Raw genomic sequence first — 23018 nt, 5'->3', positions numbered from 1 at the left:
TATTTAAAACCTTTCGAAGAAGTGCGTAATAAAATTGTATTAAATACTTTCTCATAAGTCTTTTAAATAACTATTTTTAGGGATATTATCTTTTAACTATAAAATGTTTTTTCACGCTATCACCTTTTAAACCATACATCATACACTTTGTAAAATACTCATAAGGATAGAAAAATAGTTTGTTATAGTAAAAAAGGGGAAAAAATTTACAATGAGCTAAGTGAGTAAAGTGTACGAAAAAATTTGTGGTAGTAAAAAATTTACACCATTAGTAAGGCACATGGAATTGATAAGGGCAAAAACATCACAGCTAGATTTTGTTTCAGTTGGCAATATAACACTACATTTATAACTATTTAAATCTGGTTGCCCACCATAAATGCCACAGTATAGAAACAATTAAAGATGGTTATAAAACTCTTGGTTTTTGAACAGACTGAAACAAAATTTCAGCTCAATAAATTCTCATTTGTTCATAAATTTTCACAAAGTCAAGGTAATATCCGAAAGTCATAAGCCCTATTCAAACGAGTCAGGAACCGAGTTGCTCTTTGTGAATGACCAAAATATTCCACAGGCATATTTGAATTTTTAGGAATTAAGTGTAATTTTCTTTGCCAGCAAACGAGCACTCTCCAATTGTAAAACTGATCTACAAAGTTGGGTAAAAATGTTGACTCCTGTGAATAGGCCTTTACCTTAACCCCCCCTCACCCCAAAGTTTTAATGAGCAACAACCACTTCTTTGGCGTGGGAATGAGCCATAGCAATCGAAATACATTGAACCCATTGTTCCAAATTTTTACTGTCTTTAGCTTTTAGGACAAATGTTTTGTCATGCGTAAAGATTTCAAAAGCCTTTGGAATATTGCGACCTCTGCTACTAATGGCGCGAACGCTACGTATTTGACTAACTTCAATTGGCTGTGTGTCTTTCTCATCCTTAGAAAATAAATTTATTTTAATAGTGAAAAAAATAAAATGTTGAAAAAGATTTACTTACCGATCCTCTATAGGACAAATGAGCACCTGACAAAGTGAAATATCGGGTTCTCCACCTTTTAAACAATTTCCATTTTCCTTTCTTTTCTTTTAATTGACCCTATAAATATAATTTTAACCATTATTTATGTCAAATATAAGAAAAAATTAATAAGATTAGTACTTCAATAACTGGTGCATTAGCTTGTAAAAATCCTTGAGCTTTATCAGGATGATTGCATAAAAAACAACCCCAAATAGCAACTGGTGCATTGTACTCAAAAACGTCGAAGAAACGAGAATTTCTTAGTTCCGCAATAAGATTATCTTGGTCCTTGAAAATGTAAGTTATAATATAAATGAGGAAGAAAAAGAATATCATAAAGACCCAACTTTGCCAAAATTACTCACCTTTGCAGAGGGAAAAGCTGATGTGACTAGTGTCAAAAAACTTCGAACATCTGCTTTCAATGTGTCCCAACAATTTTTCAAGCTACTGACAGAAGATTCCCTAGTGCTAAGAGCAGATGTTGCGCGTGCCTGAAGAGCTAGGAACATCAAATGAATCCAAATACGTGGATTGCGAGTTTTCATGGTGAAAACCCTCTGTTTGTTGTAAAGACAGTGCTCTCCTTTTCCTTGGCAAGCAAAATGGAGTTTGGCATGTTTTTTTGATCTTCGTTCCTCAACACAAATTTTTACTGGAAGGGGAATTTTTGCAAATACATTAAGCATGTACGATTTAATTTTATCTAGGTGCTTTTCGCAAAAGTGTTGGATTGCATCTCTCATCGGGTAAGGCTCGAATACAGATATTCTCTACAAGATAAGTAATATTCAATGCGATTTTGTAAAGGAAAATTATTCTGCTAAACTTACTTGTGTATTGGAATTAGCTCCGTCAGAATTCATTGTAATTCTAGTGGCGTTTTTATTAGTGTTATTGTTATTGTGAATCCTCAATCTTGGAGGTGTTGTTGCGGGAGAGGAAAGTGAAGTGTTCATTCCAGCAAAACTATCACGTTGGCTCTCAACGGTTGAAACTTCTTGCATAGAGGCGGAAGATAGTGGTTGGGAAGAATGAGAAGGGGAAGATGAAGTTGGCACAGATCCCGAAATAGCTCCAACTACTGAAGGGCTCAATGTGATCGGTTGAATAGCATTGTGGTGGTGATGGTGATGGTGGTGATGATGGTTATGATGGAGAAATGGAGGGGAAGATGAAAGAGACGATTCTCCCGTTGCTGTTGCACCGTTGATCGAAACCATAACTACAGCTGGAGAAACGTCTTGAAGAGCCAGGACGCTACCACTAAATAATCCATTTTATAGTTGCCAATATAACTGAAATGTCAACATAAACAAAGGATAGTTTCAAAACTTACGCAACACTTTTATGAGAAGCAGAAGTTGTGACGGTAACGCCTCCACTACAAATCTTAGCTGCTGAATGTGAATTAAAATGGGAAGACACTGATGTTGGCACTTGTTGGTTATGGTTAATTAATAGCAAATTCTGGCGGCTGTTAGCAATGGCAGTCATACTACGATTCATGGCTGATGATCCACTTTGATGATGTATCCGGGTCATGCTAGCTGTTATTCCCGGAGAACCACTCAATCTACTGATATTTTGATGGCTTGCTATTTGTGTATACGGCAAGACGTCAATATTATACTATATACTATAAGCAACCTTCTTAACATACTTGGTAAAGGCCCAATTAAAGGAAGTCTGCCCATGCTCCTATTAACAGCGTGAAGAGAACCCAAAGATCTTGAATCTTGATGAGTTATAAGGTGACTTCTCGATAAATTTAAATTCACACGACTATCTCGTAGTGGTATAGATGAGACTTTTCCACTGGTGGAATGATTATTTCCGGGTAAGGACAGAGACGTAGTGGACGAAGGAGGTGAGTGAGTTACGGCATTTATTGGCAAGTTTGAGCTTGTTGATATGTCATTTTTACTTCCACCGACTTTAACAATTGTAACTCCACCTTTGCTGTTATTTATCATTTGCTGAGATATTCTAAATTAAAAAAAGGGGATTAATTCATTTAAGCCATGTATATGAAAAATGACAGCGACTTACCTTGATGCATTTAATTCAGCTCTTAAACGTTGCAAATGCATTCTAGCTGTGGAAGATGCAAGTGATTCAAGCTGGGAAGATATTTTAGGGAAAACTTCAAGAAGTAAAGGCGGAAAAGTTTCAGTGATGCTACGAATCTCTCTAAGAACCCCGTGTAAGGCTGAATGCTCCACTTTAGGAATTTGTCCAATTAAGAAATCAAGACTGTCTCTGCCTCTTTCCTGCATAAAAAAAATTTATAATTAAAAATTTAAGATATTTAGGTGTATTTAAGAAACATTAACACAAAAACACATATTCAAAATATTATTTAAAAATAATTAAGCCTAGTTTTTAATGTATTTTAAAGGGAGTATAGCCTTAGCAACGATGGTTTAGGTTATCCCAGTACTAACTCTTGCTGCAAGTTAGTACTGGCGGAAGCTAGACCTAAGGTTATCCTCCCTTTAATAAAAACACATGCAGAACCAAAAAAAAACTTACAATACTAAGTTTCCCAACTATCCCCAATATTCTAGCCACAAGAGGAATTGAATTTGGTTGAAGATCAGCAGCTCCTTTTATTTTTTGAATGTGTTCCGTAAATAGCTGAGGTCTGGCAGCAGTCATGCAATCGAGGAAAATTTGCAAAGCAGATGAAGCAGTATTGGCTATAGTCAGGCACTCGCTCAGTTGTGGGAGATTACTTTCTAGCAGCTTTTTAAAGAACCAAATTAAAGTAAGAAAAGTTTAATACATATATATGAAAACTTTACAGATGGCTTATGTTTGGCAATGAGTCCAAATAAACTCAAAAGACTAAGCTTCTCCGGTTCTTCACATTGGGGTAATAACGACACAAGTGCCATAACATGGTCGTGAATAGGATGTTTATTTACTGCGTATATTTGAGGAAGAACGCGAGCAAGGGAATAATTTCCTAGAAAAGGAAAACAGACACATTTTTATTACAAAATTGATTACATATTAGGTCAATACATACCACCAATAATACTGTCAATAATAGGCTGAATATGTGGTGCAAGTAATTCAGCGTTGTTAATAGCTGCCAATGAGAGGTAACTTGATAAATTCCTGCTCAATTCTTTGTTACCTCTGTGAAGGAACTTGACCGAAATTGGTAGTGCTAGTTTCATAACTGACTTCCTATTATGATTCTGAAAAAATGGATTGTAAAATGTTGTGTCATTTGTACTAGTATCCTTGCCATGGAAAAATATATTACCAAAAATATACAGCTAACTAAGTCAGAGGTAATTTTAGCATGAGGCGGGTCTTCATCTTTAGGGGACGGTCGGAGGTCGTGATTAAGGCACGATTCAAGTAAAGAAACTAAAGCAGGTCCATGTTTTTCAATTGTCCCAGTATCTCTATTGAAGAATGGAATCAGTAAACCCTTGATAACGCAAATATATGTTCTTTAAATATTTACCTAATAGCTGATGTTACTCTAGTAATTGAAATTTCAACCACACTTTGGTCATTATCATTTCTAATAAAATCTGATGCGCTAGCTATTTCTTGAATTTTAGCTAAAACTTCCGACAAATCTTCAACAATATTATTGTCATCTAATGAAAAGAGATCTCCGGCTCTTGACAAATCTCTTTCTGTCAACACTTGGGAAAATAATTCGTGCATTTTCTTTGCTTATCTCTCATACTAATTATCACGCAGAATTCAAAGATAATAAAAGCTGAAATATCAAGAAAATGAACCAAAACTGTGAGGAGACACAATAACCAAGTTCCTTTTCAAATTCTAACCAGTTTAACTACCAAGGCTTAAATGAAGGTGACGAGTACTAAACTTTGTAAGGTTAGTAGTTTCAAGTTTGACACTCTCTAGTCTCTACAAGCTTTTTTATTACTAATTTTAGGCCTTGGCTGTTTGAAACTGAAACTACTGAATAGAATGCTAAAAATTTGTAATTACTTTAATAGAAATTTCCCATATTCTTCATTTTAACTTAAAAATAACTATTATGAAAACAATCGTAATTGTAAAAGGAATTAACTTTATCATTGCGCTATCACATAATGCTGATCTCAAGTCACAACGTATGCGCAAGCGGCAAACCTAGCTAGCAGCCTAGCAAATGGCAAGTAATTGCAGGAATATTTTAATATTCAATTTAATATCAAATATAACATTAAATATATATAACTTATTATTTATAATATTTAATACTTTAAGGTATAACCTGATGATTTGAGCACCAGCACTACATATCTCTTCAGTCTGGTCTACCGCTCCCGTTCATACGAGAATCACGAGGCCATTCGGAATGAATGTACGGCGTATTGTAGTGTAATGAGCCACGAACTTGTAATTTTGGGGGATTTCGACTATCGCAACATTGCATGGCCTTCCGCTGACAAAGCGACATTGGCCATCCTAGATAGTATCCACTGCCTCGACTTCTCACAAGCAGTCCACGAAGCTACCCGCATTGGTTACCTTCTGCAACGGCCGAGTGTCATGGACCTGATTTTTACCATTGATGAGCGCCTGATGTTTGATGTTACCCAGCTTCCGCCACTACGGAAAAGTGACCACAACGTCATCTCCTTCAGCCTGGCCAGTGCTTAAACAATGACTCAATCAGCTGGTCCAGATGGTCTTCACCCGTACATGCTAAAACAACTGATCCATTCTAGTGCAAGACCTTTATCGATCATCTTTAACGAAAGCTTTAGCTCCGGTGACATTCCACAACAGTGGAAAGCGGCCACAATCACACCCATCCACAAAGCTGGCTTAAGAACCATTCCGTCGAATTATAGGCCAATTGTGAAAACATGTCATATTGCCCGTGTTGCCAAACGACTGGCCGATAAACCACTTCACTCCTACCTCGACGACACGAAATTCCTCCATCCCTCTCAGCATGGTTTTCGCTCAGGTCGGTCATGCACCACCAGTCTCCTCTCTGCTACTAACGATTGGACTGCATGGCTGGACGAGGGTAAACCTGTTGACGTAGTGTAACTGGATCCCAGCAAAGATAATTTAAACTCGTACCCTAGATTCAAAATCACTCTCTCGCGCGTTGCCGATAGCGTTTACCCACTTCCCGCCGGAACTCAGAAAAAATTCGCTCCATGGTTTGCGCCTTACCGCAACCACGGCCAACGTCGATCACGCGATGCCGCGCTAGCAGCGCGTGATCGAAGTTGGCCGTGCCGCAACCGATGGAGCCAGATTTTTCTGAGGTCACGTACCGGAAAAGGGTAAGCGCTTCGTAACAAAACCGTCAATGGGAAAGCTCTCAGTATTCGAATCTAGGGTACGAGTTTAAATTATCTTTGATCCCAGGGACTTTTTGATGCTGGTATTGAAGGGTTCGCCCTAAATGGCTGAGGAGCCTAATCACGGGCAGGAAACACTCAGTGATCCTCCAAGACCACGAATCCAATGCTCTTACCCCGCTGAATGGTGTGCAGCAGGGAAGCGTACTTGGCCTTAGCCTTTTTTCGGTCTTCATCAACTCTCTGACAGCTGTTGTGAAACATTTCAGGCCCTACTTCTTCGCTGATGACACCAAGCTTGCCCACCCTGTTGGCACACCTCAAGGTCTACAGCACTTGCACGGCGATCTTGACGCTGTGGCCCTATGGGCTTAGACGCGTGCGATGGCCTATAACGTGCTAAAAAGTGGTGTGAACCACCATGGTCGCAACAACCCACGCACTTGCTATACCCTGGATAATCCCCCATTGTTAAGTGTGGACACTCCGGTGAGAGACCTGGACGTATGGGTAACCACACCTCCAAGGTCGTTAAGAACATTAACTCACTGACAGGACTAACCAGAAGAAACTTTTTTTCGTTCTCCACGGCTAATGCGCACAATCTACACGTCACTAGTCCTCCTTCATATCAACTTCGCGTTGGAAGTGTGATGGGGGACCAAGATCATTTAGTGAAGACACACAACCGCTTCACGAAACCCACCACGGGTCTGGAGAAACTTTCTCCTGACGCCAGAAATAGAAAACTCAATGTCTATTATCCTGTGACCCGCCACGCTTTGAGCGACATCATTCAAGTCTGGAACATCTGGGCGGAGAAATCCACTTTTGACGACGGCCTCCATAGGACCAGGACCATGACGCCAAGATCGTCAAACCCCACGTCAAGACGTCTGTTCGGCAATGGCACTTCTCCTTCCAAACCATCCAACTCTGGAACTCCTTACCCAAAGAAGTGCTTGCTTGTGAATCCCGTTGGACTGTGCGCCGTGTAATCCAGAACCACGCACAATTAAGTTTGATTGGCCAGTTTTACTGACCTTTTTTTTTCCGACTAATGATAACTGTTTCGGTTCGTACGTGATTTCAAAAAAATGGCCCCAACCACCAAATACAAATTCAAGGATTTGCGCTAGCGTTGGAAGATGGTATAAGCCACCCTGAGTTCTCGGCCACGGTGGAGAACTTAACTACCCTCCTTAGCCAGGTGGTACTTCGCAGTATTCCAAAAAGACTAGTTGGGCTTTGAAAATTCCACGTACTCCTCAATGGTATTCAGGAGAGCTCGGAGAAGAAGGCGTTATACCAAAGATCTCAAACAGTTGGAAAACCTATTGTGACAGGACATTCGTCTCTTTACTCAGGTTTGGAATCGAGTCAAATGGTTCAGCACCGGCATTCGGGCCAAACATACTATCACTCGGTTCAAGGACAAGCAGCTATTTTCTCGCCGGTTGAAGTGGCTATGATCTTGGCCGACACCGTTCAGAGGCAGGTTCACCTTCCTCCAACGCGACACTTTCCTCCTATTTTGACGTACCCTGCAAACCGTTCCGGGGAACCTTAGTACCTACAATGATACATTTTCGCAGATGGAGTTAAATCTAGTTCTTCAATCTCTCAAAAGCTTGGATTCAGGCTACGACAAGATCTCCAGTCTCATGCTAAAGAATACCACCCACGTTTCAAGGCAACTCTACTGGAGTTATATAATTTTCTCTGGGATGAGTCTGATTATCCTAAGGGATGCAAACACGCCATTATTCATCCCATCTACAAACCCGGAAAGGACCCCACTGCCACCCAGTCTTATAGGGAAATATCTCTATTACCGACCCTAGGGAAAAACATTTACAAGCTGGGGCTGCGGCGTCTTAGTTGGTTCTGGAAAAATAGGCACTCGATCCCCGATATCATACCCAGTCGGGCTTCAGAAAAAGCCACCGGCCGTCGGATAATATATTACGATTAATCCAGGAAGCTCAAATGGCTATGGCGGGGGGTCGTATATATGTAGCCATTATAAAGGCACTCGAAAATCCGAATCTGGCTCTTACCTCTGCTGTGAGTGCTCTTTTTCGCGAAGCGCTTGTTCGTTAACTCGCTTATTATATATGTCTGGGCTGCAACGCGCAGAGGTAGTTATGACGTTTAAAGCACTTTTTCCTATTTTCACGATAACTTAGGGTAAAAATAATAATAAAATGAAAATAGGGAATTTTTTAATTATAGGTCCCTGAGCCCAATTTTAATTTTTTTTAAAAGGTTAAGATGCTAGGGATTCAATGGTGCAATAGTTTTTTGTCGGAAACAATTATTCTTGGAGTTATGGAAATTCAAAGTTAAGCCTTTGTTCCCTATGTTTTTGAGCATTGAGTGGTCGTCTCCCGTTTTAGGCGGAGCAGTAAAAAAATCACGAACATAACAAGTATCGCCATCTATCGCAGAACCTTTACACTTTTAATCGGCTTTTCGTCTGCTAGTTTTTCTATTCACGTATTTCTAGTCCCGTGTTTTTAGTAGGAATAGACAATGAATTTTAATATTCGAAAACTATAGCAGACGAATTTTTTAAAAACATGTAGAAAAGGTGGTGCTAAACTCGTATGTCCGCGATTATGGCTCGCGCTGCTTTGCCGTAGAGAGAGAGGGGAGCTCGTAGGGGGGAATACACTTCTCTATTCGAGGGTACCGAGTTTTCATATTCCTAGATTGCACCGAGTATTCAGGGGTTCCCCGTATTGGCACCTGACGGCGCCGCGCACTCACTTCGCTCGAGCGCTGGGGGCGCACGGCGCCACCCCAACCCCATTCTTGCTATCACGATGGGCCTTCTATAACGCAACCTAGAGGTCCTGGACAGTACCAAGCCTTACGCATCAAGAATTGTCCAACCCGATATTAAAGGGCAACGCAAGTGAGCTGGCAAAAAAAGAAAAGGAAGCATGCTTTTCATCCCCCCCAACCCCTCACTCGACCTTGGCAGAGGCGGGCAGAGTCAACCGTAAATTTCGCACTTTACTGACTTTACACACATTTTGCCACCGAACTTGCGTTGCCCTTTAACCGAACCAAAACACTAACAATTTCGCTCTAAACCTCCTAAAATAAAACCCGCGTTAACAAAACATTTATAAGAAATGTTTTCGCGAATGCAGCATTAATTTCGCCTAAATCAACGCAAATTTCCAAGCAATTGGGTAATATAAGGATAAAAAAATAGGTTAGTTAAATATAAATAATTTTGAACTCGCAATCCAGCGCTCTTCCAACTGAGCTAGCAGGCTGGTTGGGAGGCGCTAGCGAATGAATATTTTATCTCTGCCGATCACAACGGCGCTAGGCCGACGGGCGCATGCGCACGCGACCAATTATATATAATTTTGAATTCACTATATCTCCTTAAGTATACATTTTCGACAAATAATTTTAAAGGCAATAGATTCCTTGCGAAAATTTCGAGAAATACAATATTATAGCACAATCAAAACAGATATATAGGAGAGGGACCTATTCTTCAAAATAGCCGAAAAGGGCACCGTAGTCAATGAATCACCTTTAAATAAATACAAGCATGATATCCCGACTGATTCTATAGTTGTTATCCTAGGCTCATGTGACTTACGTCGTTAGTTAGAAGTTTGAAGAAACAAGCATTGAAATCGTTCTAATTCGCTTGTTTGAAGCGCTTTACCACCGGTAATTGGCCTTACAAGTCGTTAGTTGACTTAGGCCACTGTGATTCCGAGGGGCTGATCACTCCGCGTAATCGGTGTACAGAGCCGAACCTTTGACTGTACTAATGGGATTACGCGTAATCTTTGAAGTCCCTGCCTTTGGCAGTGCTAATCTAAGCGTAATCCGGTGTACAGACTTTCTAAGAGTGGTTAGCCCCTCGTGTGATTCCTTCGGTATTAGCTTAGCTGATTAACAACAAATAAGTAATACACAAGTGGTGCACCTTATGAAACCTGGGCAGGCTTATTTTCTTTAAAATAATAATAATAAAATGAAAATAGGGAATTTTTTAATTATAGGTCCCCGAGCCCATTTTGTTTTTTAAAGGTTAAGATGCTAGGGATTCAATGGTGCAATAGTTTTTTGTAGAAAACAATTATTCTTGAATTTATGTAAATTCAAAGTTAAGCCTTTGTTACCTATGTTTTTGAGCATTGAGTGGTCGTCTCCCGTTTTTTTCTGATCAACATGCCGACTCGTAGACGTCATTTTGTCCCCTTGGGTCGAAATGAGGGCTTTGCTGTTAAAACCATAGAAATCTCATAGGTACCTAGAATGCTGCCGTCTATATAGCGTTTTCCATTGGGATCGCTCGGAGACCACTCGGGATTTTACAATGACGTCAGGACTCTTAGTCTCTTACTCGGACCGACGCGAAATCCTTGTGAGAGCAAAAAAGTTGCTCCGTAACTGAAGACAGACCAGTTTTGAGCATGTGTGCATACACCGACCGTCCACGTGTATATTCATCAATCGCTACGTGTCTAAATACGTACCATGCACGTGTTTAAACACGAATCGTTCACGGAATCATATATTGATCGTCCACGGGTTATAACACCGGTAATTAAGGTTTAGGGTACCATTCAATACACGTGTTCGAACACATACTTTGTTCCTGTATAATAACTTTAATTGTACGTGTTCAAACACCGTTGTAACATTAAACGAACATCGAACTTCCATTCTTTAAACCTAGTAATTCTCCTACATTCATAAATGAAAATATTGCGTTATTGTTAATTAAAAACACCCACAACTTTTTTTATTTTAAATTTTAACTCGCCTTAAATTAAATATTAAATAGGATTAATAAATTTGATGTCCAATATTATTTATAAACTTTCCATTTAAAAAATATTTTCAAATAATTTTTTATTGAAATGAATTTTTCTATAAAAAAAGCAAAATGAACAAAAGGATTCCAATAATAGACCGGCTTTACCCTTTTGGGGCTTATCAGTACAACGTAGGAACTCTGGTTGTCCTCGGAAATCTGCCGATATCAGTATATCTAATAAACATTCAGAGTGCCCTATATGTGAGCAGTCAATTGCAACTTATAGTGAAATTCTTCACCAATTATTGCATGGCGGTCGCTATTCAGCAGACATCTTTAACGCTCGGGCTTCCGTCGAATTCCAACGTTAAGATTTTTGTATCAAAAGTGAAAATTTTTAGGCCAGAGATTCCAACAGTATAGGCAAGAACAAGACGTACGACGGTCAGAATACACACAATCCTTCTAATGCGTTAAGTTTGTTCACAGCAACCTGCAACGCCGGTATCACAAACAAAATATATCCACGGTCACACATATATACATATTTACAATTGATTGTTATATCTAGTGTTGTGGAATTTAAAGTGTAAATTTCAAGTTGAACGTTTCTTCTAAGAAAGGTTTAAACTAAAACACTTACGGGTCGGACGAATAGTGTAAATTATTAAGAGCTTGAAAGGTTTATTTATTATAAATTATCAAATAATTTAGATTTTTGTTAAGAAATTAATAAAAAGAGGCCTATTTCTACGTCCTTAATCCTTCAGGGTGGCGAAAAGATAACCGTTATTTTTTTAAATAGCCATACGTTTTAGGTTTGATTGAGATTATGAGTGCCGGACGACATAGCAGAAGCTTCATCTATGTTCGACCTATACGCTTAGATATTCTTCACTTCAAAGCTTAATTACATAATTAAAAAGCAGGTTAAGTAAAAGTAAAATAATTTGTGTCGTGTAATTGATCATTTAAAAAACACCATCAGGCCACGTGTAAATCCACACAAAAAAAACATCATGAGTTAAAAACCTTTAAGACAAGCAGAGATCCCGTGTAAAATTACACGAACCGATTTTTGTGTAATTTAACATTAAAAAAACACCTTCAGGGCACGTGTAAATCCACACAAAAAACATCATGAGTTAAAAACCTTTAAGACAAGCGGAGATCCCGTGTAAAATTACACGAACCGATTTTTGTGTAATTTAACATTAAAAAAACACCTTCAGGGCACGTGTAAATTAACACCAAAAAACCATCGTGAGTTAAAAAAACCTTTAAAACACGCGGTGATCACGTGTGAAATTACACGAACTGATTTTCGTGTAATTGAACATGTAAAAACACCTTCAGGGCACGTGTAAATTAACATCAAAAAACCATCGTGAGTTAAAAACCTTTAAAACACGCGGAGATCACGTGTGAAATTACACGAACTGATTTTCGTGTAATTGAACATGTAAAAACACCTTCAGGGCACGTGTAAATTAACATCAAAAAACCATCGTGAGTTAAAAACCTTTAAAACACGCGGAGATCACGTGTGAAATTACACGAACTGATTTTCGTGTAATTGAACATTTAAAAACACCTTCATGGCACGTGTAAATTAACATCAAAAAACCATCGTGAGTTAAAAACCTTTAAAACACGCGGAGATCACGTGTGAAATTACACGAACTGATTTTCGTGTAATTGAACATTTAAAAACACCTTCAGGGCACGTGTAAATTAACATCAAAAAACCATCGTGAGTTAAAAACCTTAAAAACACGCGGAGATCACGTGTGAAATTACACGAACTGATTTTCGTGTAATTGAACATTTAAAAACACCTTCAGGGCACGTGTAAATTAACATAAAAAACCATCGTGAGTTAAAAACCTTTAAAACACGCGGATATCACGTGTGAAATTACACGAACCGATTTTCGTGTAACTAAACATTTAAAAAACACCTTCAGGCCACGTGTAAATTCACACCAAAAAAACATCGTGAGATAAAAGCCTTTAAGACACCAGGAGATCACGTGTTAAATTACACGAACTGTGTTTCGTGAGCTATTAACCCTAAATTCCACGTGTTCTACACGTGTGTAATTTTCAAACACGTATTATCCACGAAAATTACGAAAATTCCACTATAAATACACGTGCTTTTGCTACCTGGGAAGTTTATTATTTTTTTAAATATGTATAAATAATGAACATTAGGAGCCATTTTGAATAATATATCTCCGTTTCAATGGTTTCTTTCATTGGTGCGCTTCGAAAACATTAAAGCCTAGGTCAATCTGCCTTGCAAATAGTGGCGAGCCGAGGCTCTTAAAAACTGCGTATGATGAGGCTGTTAAAGGGTAACGCAAGCTCTGTGGTAAAATAAAGAAAAGATAACGTGCTTTTTCACCTCCTACACCCCCCTAAGTACTGGCAGTTTACCGTAAATTTCGCACTTTGCATACATATTCACACAAATGCCAGCTCACTTGCGTTGCCCTTTAAGTGATTTGGTATAAGAAAACATTTATTTTTAAATGCACTGTATAAAACCTTATTATAATAGTCATATCACTCTAGCTCTGACTATTTGACTTTATTCATTTAGAGAACTCCTGCCTTAATATCAAATCCAACCAATTTGCCAAAAATTAATTTACAATCAGTGGCGCCGCCAGCAATAGGCAAGAGTAGGCACGTGCCTACGTGGAAAACTAGAGGGGGCCCCAAATTTATTAAAAAAGGGGGCTCTATTTTTTCATATTGGTAAATTGTCCGTAGCCGAATTAATAGAGAAATTGCTGAAAAATTTCAAACTTGTGACTATCAACCAATGCCAGTGGTGGATTTACACATTTCCCAAGAGTAGGCTGTTCACATTTTGCCGCCCTTACTTTTACAATTGTTAGTGCCTATATTATTTTTTACTTTAATTATATATATATATATATAAGTTCTCGCCCCACTGTATATATATATATATATATATATATATATATATATATATATATATATATATATATATATATATATATATATATATAAACAGTGGGGAGAGAACTTTCGAACTCTACGCAGAAGGAGTAGTTTTCACCCAGTGCCACCTAGGAGCAACAAACACAACACCCCACACAAGGAGAACGCAACCCGTCTAAAGTCGTGGATTTTCTTGGGTACAATTTTCATTGGCTAGACGCTTTAGCGCCTGCTGCCGTCGGAAGGATAAAATTCGGAAATTGTCTTCCCCGCCCGTGACACGTTCAGCGTAAAGGCTCGTGACGCTCGTCCAATGAAATACGCACACAACCCTTCGTTAGCGTGTTTAAAGGCTAGCTGCGTTCTCCTTGTGTTTGTTGCTCCTAGGTGCCACAAGCTGGGATCGGACCAAGCCCCTCTTGCTGCGAGGCGAGAACTTAGAATTAGTGGGAATTAAAATATAATATATAACGGTATATAAGTATTACCTAAACAAATTTTTGTCTTCTTGTGTGGTCGTGCACCCTACTACATCATATAAAATATGGAAGTTTGAGGGAAACAATAAAGGTTTAGTTTTACTTATGTATTTTTTTTATTTCGAAGGTTAATTCAGGATGAATATTAAATAAACTTGGTTAACAATAAAAAAATACCCATATGTATCAAAAAATTAATGCAGTAATAAAAAATACAGAAAATAAAAACGTACAAATTTAAACGTCAGTGACAAATGAGTAATCTACACGGTGTCCAACTATCCGTATAATCTGTGTCCCTTTGACTCCGGAGTTCTTTAATCTAACAAGTTGGCAAGCCAAAATATACCTCTCCTCGGAAGAATTGTCCCTAGTGGTATTAATTTCTCGAGATAACCCTTAAAGATATATCTCCGAAATTTAGTGTTATTTGTTAAAAATTTTATCCCAGTTCTATCCCGCCCGGTATAGAATTTTAATTATAATTAAAATAATTGAGACGAAACGACCAATTTTAATTTATTCAGAATATCATAAGTTAAGTAGTTACAGCAGTGAGTTAGACGTACTATAACAATGCACAATTGAATTAAACCCTTTTTACAGTACAAGTTTATCAGTTGAATATAATACAAAGCAAATTTTAATGAAAAAATATCTAAAGAGAGTATTATAACGACCGTTCGCTTTTTAGTTTATAATTTTAACGGAATCGGGCCGATTTTAATTAAACGATAGTTTATCGAAATTTTGTTAAAAGAATATTCCCTAAGGCCGCGCGATAAATTTACGAGAATAATTTCCCGTCGCCGTTAAATTGAAAATTTATTTGATTAGGGATTGCCAGAACTCTAATGTTGTGGGCGAGTGATTAGAAAATAAAATGGCAACCAGAATTATGCAAAATTATAAATGTTTATTTTTATTCAGAACAGTCTATGGAACGTTCTAGATTTAACTTTCATCAATAACCCAACAATATATATCCCTCCTACGTAATTGTACAGAACTGGTACTCAAGTGTCTAAGACTAGATTTGTCTTAGTTCATCGTGATTGAAAAATAAACCAAAACACACACTTATGATATTTACTTAAATTATACTGAGGTACTTTGAATTTAGTTAAACTTACTAACTATAAACTCTCTTAATTAACAGCTGAGAGCTGTTCGCTACTAATTACTTCCAATCTACTTAATAAGCCTCACAGGTTGAGTTGATAATTTCTAGGGTATAATTAGGTTATTCCAATACAAAAAATAATAACAATCAATTTTATCTTACAGCTGACTTGAGTTAGTTCACAATTACTTTAACACTTTCAGTCTTAAACACCCACTGTTCATACACTTAAGTCCATTCACTCACGTTCCAAACGCGAAACACAATTTAACTCTTTTCTTGACCGAAGACCGAACATACTAATTAAAACCGCAAAGTTACCTCATAACTTTTGACCGACACCAGGACCCCGTCCTGTAGTAGTTCGTCTGACAGCCAAGAACTAAGAAAGACCAAATCGTGTAAATTGACCGCAACGGCCTTATATACGTTTATTTTGTGTTTTTTAACCCGCCGAGGTTTGACTAAAGTTCTAAAAATTGAAGAGGTTATATTTTTTACCCGGTTTGATTGATAATTCTCCACACGGTGGCGCTATATTATTACTTTAATATAGTTTCCGCGGAAGTTTTGAATAATTATCCTTTTTCTAAGCGTTATTAAAAGGTAAAAAACCCGCCTTTTCATAATGGTTTCTTTACTTTTTATTTTCCTAAAGGAAGTCAATGGCTCGGCGGTAAAGTATCTGCATTGTAACTATGCGACCCGAGTTCAATTCCTGAACACGGTCAAATAAATTAAAATATTCAGATATTTAATTAAATATAATATTAATATAATTTATAAATATTTAATTAAATATAAGATTAATATAATTTATAAATATTTAATTAAATATAAGCTTAATATAATTTATAAATATTTCATTAAATATAAGATTAATATAATTTATAAATATTTAAAATGATGTAGAATAAATTATAGTACCTAACGTTATAACTTTGTAAATGACATTCGCCAAAGCTGTTTTTTAGAACAGACCCGGGTTCGATTCCCGGCCGGCGCCTATAATTCGCAAATTGATACTAAGACGAATACCGTGAACAATTGGTGGAAATCCTGCCCATACAAACACAACATACTTAACATACACAACCATCATAACACGAACTCAACATGCACAACCATTAAAACACAAACACGACAAACTCAACACTCACAACCGTCATAACACGAACTCAACATTCACAACCTACGCATAAACATTACCAAAACGTAATACACCAAACCGTCACGACGGTGAGCGAAAAAACACCATCCAAACCAAACCGCAAATGTATCCGTTAACGCTCACCGTCACGTGGTGGTTTTGCCAACCCTTCGAGAAATTGCGTACGCACGAATAATGCGAACGCGTTCGCAGGACAGACAGACACACAGACAGACGGACAGACACGGTGATTGTATAACCCCTCCTAGGGGACTTTGTACCCTCGGAGAGGTAAAAACTACACACGATCGATGGAGGAGCACAGTTATTACTACGTTAGTTGCCGCCGGACTCAGGAAAACAAAATTCGTATTTGGAATTTTGGATAATACCATAAGTTAATGATACCTCTAAGTACACAAATAAGCCCTTTCAAGGAGGAATCTTTGTCCAGAAAATGTGATGTCAAATCTTGTCCCTCCGATTCCCGCAAAAATGAAAGATTTGAAAAATATCTCTGACCCAGCGCCGCTGTGCGGTCGAGAATGAAACTATATTGGGAGGGGCTACTTTTACTAGTCGTACCTTAGTGGGGGTGCCTTAGCGGTGTGGAGGGGGAGAGGGAGAGGGAGAGAGTTCATTCGTTATAATTTCAGTCACATGCTATAAACCAATAGCAAAAAAAACGTTTTTCTGCCTCTGCGGGGGGAACGAATTTTCTAAGGGAATATCGAAATTTACCTCTTTTGGGGAAGTTCAAGCTAGCCTTGCACCAAACAGGATTAAAGAAACGTAAGCTTCGGCAGTTCCAAGTGTATGTTAAGGCTACTTTGATACGCAGTACGGAGATACGTAGGTCGATTTGGACAAGCATTTCCGCCATAGGCAGCATAGCCATTTGTGTACTTAGAGGTATCATTAACTTATGATAATACTAATACAGATGCATCTATATTTATTACTAAATTTATTTATTATTTATATTTTACTCCGTAACTTAATTTTTTAACGTGCATCAGATTGATTTTGCAGGATAAATTTTTATATTTATTAAATAAAATTAAGATAACTTCCAAACGTCGCCACTGCGCCAACTAAAAAAAATTGCTTACCTAATAGTCCTATAAATTTTTGCGCCCCCAAAAACCCTTGAGTCCGAACACAGTTGCATACCCTGCGTACCCTATTTCGCCACCCCTCACCAGTAGTCAGACTTGTATGAGTGGGGGGTAGTCCCGGTAGTGGATAGAGTGTAAAATATATTTGACGCAATTTTGGTCTCTTCTCACTCATACAAAGTATGGGCAGAGATGCAGAGGCCGATTACTGGTTGGGGGCAAGGAACTGGGTGTTTAACCATAGAACTTATAGAAGTTTGCGGTACTTTGAATGTACAATGAAATTGAAGAGGGAAAAGTAACCGGAAAATGTCAGGTAGACTTATTTAGATATCAGAAAACCGTCTTACAGACATCAAAAAGATTTCTGTAAAATGGCTAAAAAAATTCGGTCCCCAAATTTGCCGCCCCTTAAATCTGCCGCCCTAGGCTCCAGCCTTTTCAGCCTTATGGTAAATCCGCCACTGACCAATGCACATATTTTATGGGTTTATATTTACTCCATTTAAAAAGGATAATACCCATTGTATAATACCAGGGGGTAAGCGCGTAAGCAAAAACGTAACGGGTGCCTTACGCGGCTGTCACTTTTCCTCCCGCCGAGGTGGAGTTAAGCGTGTGGCTAGTGATAGTTTCGAATGGGTAGGTAATAAGTCCTAAAATAGTTTTTTTCCTGCTTCGTGGGTGCGTGCTTGCAGCAGCCTACTTCCAGCGGATAGTAGTTCAAACTTTGAAGCCCTCTAGCGCTCTTTAAACTCGTCGCAGAGAAACGCGACAAAAACCTGCATACTTCTCATCCCCTACAACCACCAGAAATTTCTGTACTGACCGTTGAATCACCCTGTATATAAGTTGATAAAGTAACTTTGTTAGTTATAGTAGTAGTAAACTTTCAGTCTTTCAGATGGTTGTTCATACCAGCGAAAACACATGTTTTAAATTCGAAAATAACTAGCTAATGTTTAATGTTTATAATAGTTATTTTTATCTCCTGATATAATAATGCATACATATTTTCACACATTTTTGAAAGCATTTAAATTTTTAATGGGCCTTGGCTCTATCACTCGGCGATTTGATTTCCAAAGACTAAGAGGAATTCGCCGAGAGTTATTAGTCTTAAGTCACATAATAATTTACGTTTTCAATGGTGAAACAGACTATTATTAAAAAATGCATTAGGTAAATAGGTAGTGTCATACTTATGTTTATTATGTTACTTATGGTTAAAGTAAATATATTAAAAATTGGTTGGCAAGAGGGGGCCCCAAATTTTAGTGCCTACGTGGGAAAAAATCCTGGCGGCGCCACTGTTCACAATTGGTGTTTTTATCAAATAACGTGGCCTTCTTGTTTGTATGTAGCTACTACGTAACTTTGGTAATATTGGTAATGGGTACGTTCAATAACTCCTAAAATGAGCATCGATGCGCATCGGAAAACAGAAAACGGTTACTGTATGCGATTTTGTATTTCGTCTCCGTCATTCCACTCACCTGAGGGGGTCAAATACGGAGAATTTTCTTCGTGCGGACAATCGACGGATTATGGCAAGTTCAGTTCCAATTTCTTCCGCGACCAGGGCCGCCGAGAGCGGGCCCGGGCCCCGGTAAAATACAAATTCAAGGCCCCAAAGAGAGCCTTTAGTACTGTAGGTAGCTATATTCTTTCTGAGATAAACCAGGGTGAAGTCTACCTGGATTGTTCAAATCCGGGCCCCTAGGCTGCACGGGCCCCGGTAAATAGTACCGGCTTCCCCCCTCACTTGTCGGGACTGTCCGCGACGACTAGCTGTACTTGTTAATTTTTATAATTTCTATAATAATGCTGAAGATCTGCTCTGATTCCAATGAAGTATGGTCACCGAGAGAAACATTGTTATGGAAAGAATATGATAATAGATAGAGAAAAAGAACGTGCGAACGGTTTCTGTATTTTCAAAAGTCTGAGAAACTTTGGGAAAAAACCCGGCGTACGAACGGTTGCCGGACCTCACCCTGCGGGGTGATTTGACCCTCCCAGGTGAGACGGATTTCCCCGTGCGAACTAGGTATAACCAAAGATAATTTAAACTCGTACCCTAGATTCGAAATCACTCTCTCGCGCGTTGCCGATAGCGTTTACCCCCTTCCCGCCGGAACTCAGAAAAAATTCGCTCCATGGTTTGCGCCTTACCGCAACCGATGGAGACCGATTTTTCTGAGATCACGTGCTGAAAAAGGGTAAACGCTTCGTAACAAAACCGTCAATGGGAAAGCTCTCAGTATTCGAATCTAGGGTACGAGTTTAAAGGGCAACGCAAGTGGTCATGCAGCAAGGTTCCTAGAAAAAAGCTACGCTTACAATTAGGTTGGCGCCAGGAATTCATACTTCGAGGTATGAATTCCTGGTTGGCGCATAAAGCCCCTTTTCAAACTATTGTCACTGATCTACATCTGACTCTATTGTTAGCCCCAAGAACGTTTTTCGAAAAAGGAACTGTTTCAGTCTTCGTTTCTTCTTCCTTCGTATGTTTAATAATTAAGTTTTTATAAATATCATAATTATTAGTGTTTTATTTGTATATTTAATTATTAATAGTGTTTTATTTTTATATTTAATAATTATTAGTGTTTTCATTATATATTTAATAAATAATAGTATTTTATTTGTATATTTAATAATTAATTATTTATATTTAATAATTAATTATTTATATTTAATAATTAATTATTTACATTTAATAATTAATATTGTTTTAAAAATAATTACAATTAATTATTTATATTTAATAATTAATATTGTTTTAACAATAATTACAATTAATTATTTATATTTAATAATTAATATTGTTTTAAAAATAATTACAATTAATTATTTATATTTAATAATTAATATTGTTTTAACAATAATTACAATTAATTATTTATATTTAATAATTAATATTGTTTTAAAAATAATTACAATTAATTATTTATATTTAATAATTAAAATTGTTTTAAAAATAATTACAATTATTTATTTATATTTGATAATTAATATTGTTTTAAAAATAATTACAATTAATTATGTATATCAAGTCAATATTGCCATATTGCTTAAGAAGTCAAGTTATTTTGAAACTAATAATAAATATAACTATTGCAAAGCGTTGCTAAAGCCTGGTGCTGTTTAGATGTGTGTATTTTACTTTACTATCGTAGCATTTGTAATGCTCGGTATCTAACGTACACATGGTGTTGCCAACATAAAATGTTTTTATTTTTAATTTAAATGGTCGAAACTAATTAAAATAGGTCTCAGAATTTTTAAGACAAAGCTAAATATTTTATGTATGCTATGTTTAATATATTCTAATTAAAAAATTAAACTTTGAAAATCTTCCCAAATAACGGTCTAATATTTACGACTGCTACGTGACTACGGAGGTGACAGATAAATACCGGTAAAGGAAAAGGTCCCCCTAAATCAAAGACTATATAACGCTTCGCTTACTAGACAGGCGTGTTCTATGGCTCAACTTGCATACCGATTGTGGCTCCATCTCGACGCTGGCCCAAAATTTCCCCTAGCTTGAGCTGTGTTACTAGTGGCGCCTCTAGCCGCGGGTCCAAATATTACCCCAGCTTTTACAGTGCTACAGAGGTGTTAACAGGTTTTTCCTAGGAACACGCCTGTCTAGTAAGCGAAGCGTTATATAGTCTTTGCCCTAAATAGAAAGCGACAGCCAGTGACATCACTCGCGTCTGCGCAAGAGAAGGAAGGAAAGAACGAGCGTTTTCACCAGAGGAGAAACTTTTTTTCCCGAATGCGCCCCCGTTGGTCATGCAGGGGGGGGGGGGGGAACTATGTTTTCTACAACAAGCCGTAAGCACGGACTGTAAATTTTAGAGGACCGGTATTCCCGAGGTATTTTACGCCCCGTTCACCGATCAGGCTGACGGGAGTCGCTCAAGGTCATAAAAAAAACTAAAGCGCGTGTCATTCGGTCGGCCAGATTTCCAGATAACATGCGGGGGGGGGTCTATCTCTATGCGTGGTACAAATGACCTTGTCGGACTCTCTCTCTCTAGTTCGAAGTGATTGATGCTCGGGGAAACCAAAATTCTACAGGGGAAGGCTACGCTTTACTCGTCCTCTAAAATTTACAGTCCATGCCGTAAGTAGGTTTTCCAAGGATGATTTTATACAGCGCGAAAGCCTTATTCTCCTTGGTGTAGCCACGTGGCGCAATTTCGCTCTCATTCGCGAATTTTTCGATTTTCTTCGCTGAGTTAGCTCGCAATCAACGCAGTGATGCCAGATCGTGGGATAAATCCCATATTGTGGGATTTTAGGGTGTTATTTTTGGAAATGGGATAATGGGTTTTCTTAACCAAATCAAAGGGTTTTGTGGGATTTTTCCATTTTTGGGAGATTTTCGATCGCCAGTTCAAAATACCCACGAAATTTTTTCTAAAGAAATATTGATACTGCTTTCCGAGGAAAAAGAAAGTACCCCCTTCCACCTGTTCGGCTCGATAACGGTCCTAACTTTTACTTTTCATTCTCATAAGCCACTGTACCCACCCTTAGTCCCCCCTCCATAAAGAACGCAAGGCGTCGCGAGCCTCAAGGAAGAACCGGGGGGGGGGGGGGGGTGATCATGACGTGCGCCAAGTTCCAAGAAATGTATAATGAATGAAATGGTAGAGTTTCTACCTATGGATAAGCAAGGAGGATAAAGTAAACTAGTTCTTTACATATGACATTAATAATTTTTCCAAAAAAGAATAATAAATAAAAACCTAATTTAATTCGGTCAAAAAATTGTACCAGTTTTCCGAGGAGTTTTCGTGAATGTATAGGGGCTGTGGCTTTTGGGCGGTTTTTCACCGTAACTGTGGGATTTTTAACTTTCGATCATTGGCAACACTGAATCAACGAACCCAGGAATTTAGGCCTAGCTTAATTTATTTATTATGGAGAAAAGAACTGGGTTAGTTTCCGAGAGTTGGACTTTGATATTTTCGATTTAAGGAGTGTGTGTGTGGCCTGCGAACGCGTTCGCATTTTCGGGGCAA

The 23018-nt window shown here is 38.0% G+C and overlaps 1 protein-coding gene across 2 annotated transcripts; it reads right to left on the bottom strand.

The window, feature by feature from the left end:
• Positions 1 to 18: 18 nt before the first annotated feature.
• Positions 19 to 5065, bottom strand: melt (ventricular zone expressed PH domain-containing protein melted). Of its 2 annotated transcripts, none has more exons than XM_090159794.1 (14): positions 5015 to 5065; positions 4512 to 4775; positions 4305 to 4449; positions 4062 to 4236; positions 3835 to 3998; positions 3563 to 3775; positions 3080 to 3300; positions 2691 to 3016; positions 2367 to 2625; positions 1861 to 2293; positions 1393 to 1800; positions 1166 to 1315; positions 1004 to 1102; positions 19 to 942 (listed from the first exon to the last, which is right to left on the bottom strand). In XM_090159794.1, the coding sequence occupies exons 2-14, from the start codon at positions 4718 to 4720 to the stop codon at positions 724 to 726; spliced, it is 3021 nt and encodes a 1006-aa protein (XP_090015920.1). In that variant the 5' UTR covers positions 4721 to 4775; positions 5015 to 5065; the 3' UTR covers positions 19 to 723. The 2 variants fall into 2 exon arrangements, with proteins under 2 accessions (XP_090015920.1, XP_090015921.1); XM_090159795.1 differs by lacking the exon at positions 5015 to 5065 and adding an exon at positions 4846 to 4907.
• Between the last annotated feature and the right edge of the window lie 17953 nt (positions 5066 to 23018).

Source organism: Leiobunum rupestre, chromosome 10 (genome assembly GCF_980474605.1).
Source record: "Leiobunum rupestre chromosome 10, qqLeiRupe1.1.hap1, whole genome shotgun sequence".
Taxonomy (NCBI): domain Eukaryota; kingdom Metazoa; phylum Arthropoda; class Arachnida; order Opiliones; family Sclerosomatidae; genus Leiobunum; species Leiobunum rupestre.
The sequence above is the reverse complement of the archived record's forward strand: the minus strand, read 5'-3'. Positions and strand labels throughout refer to the sequence as shown.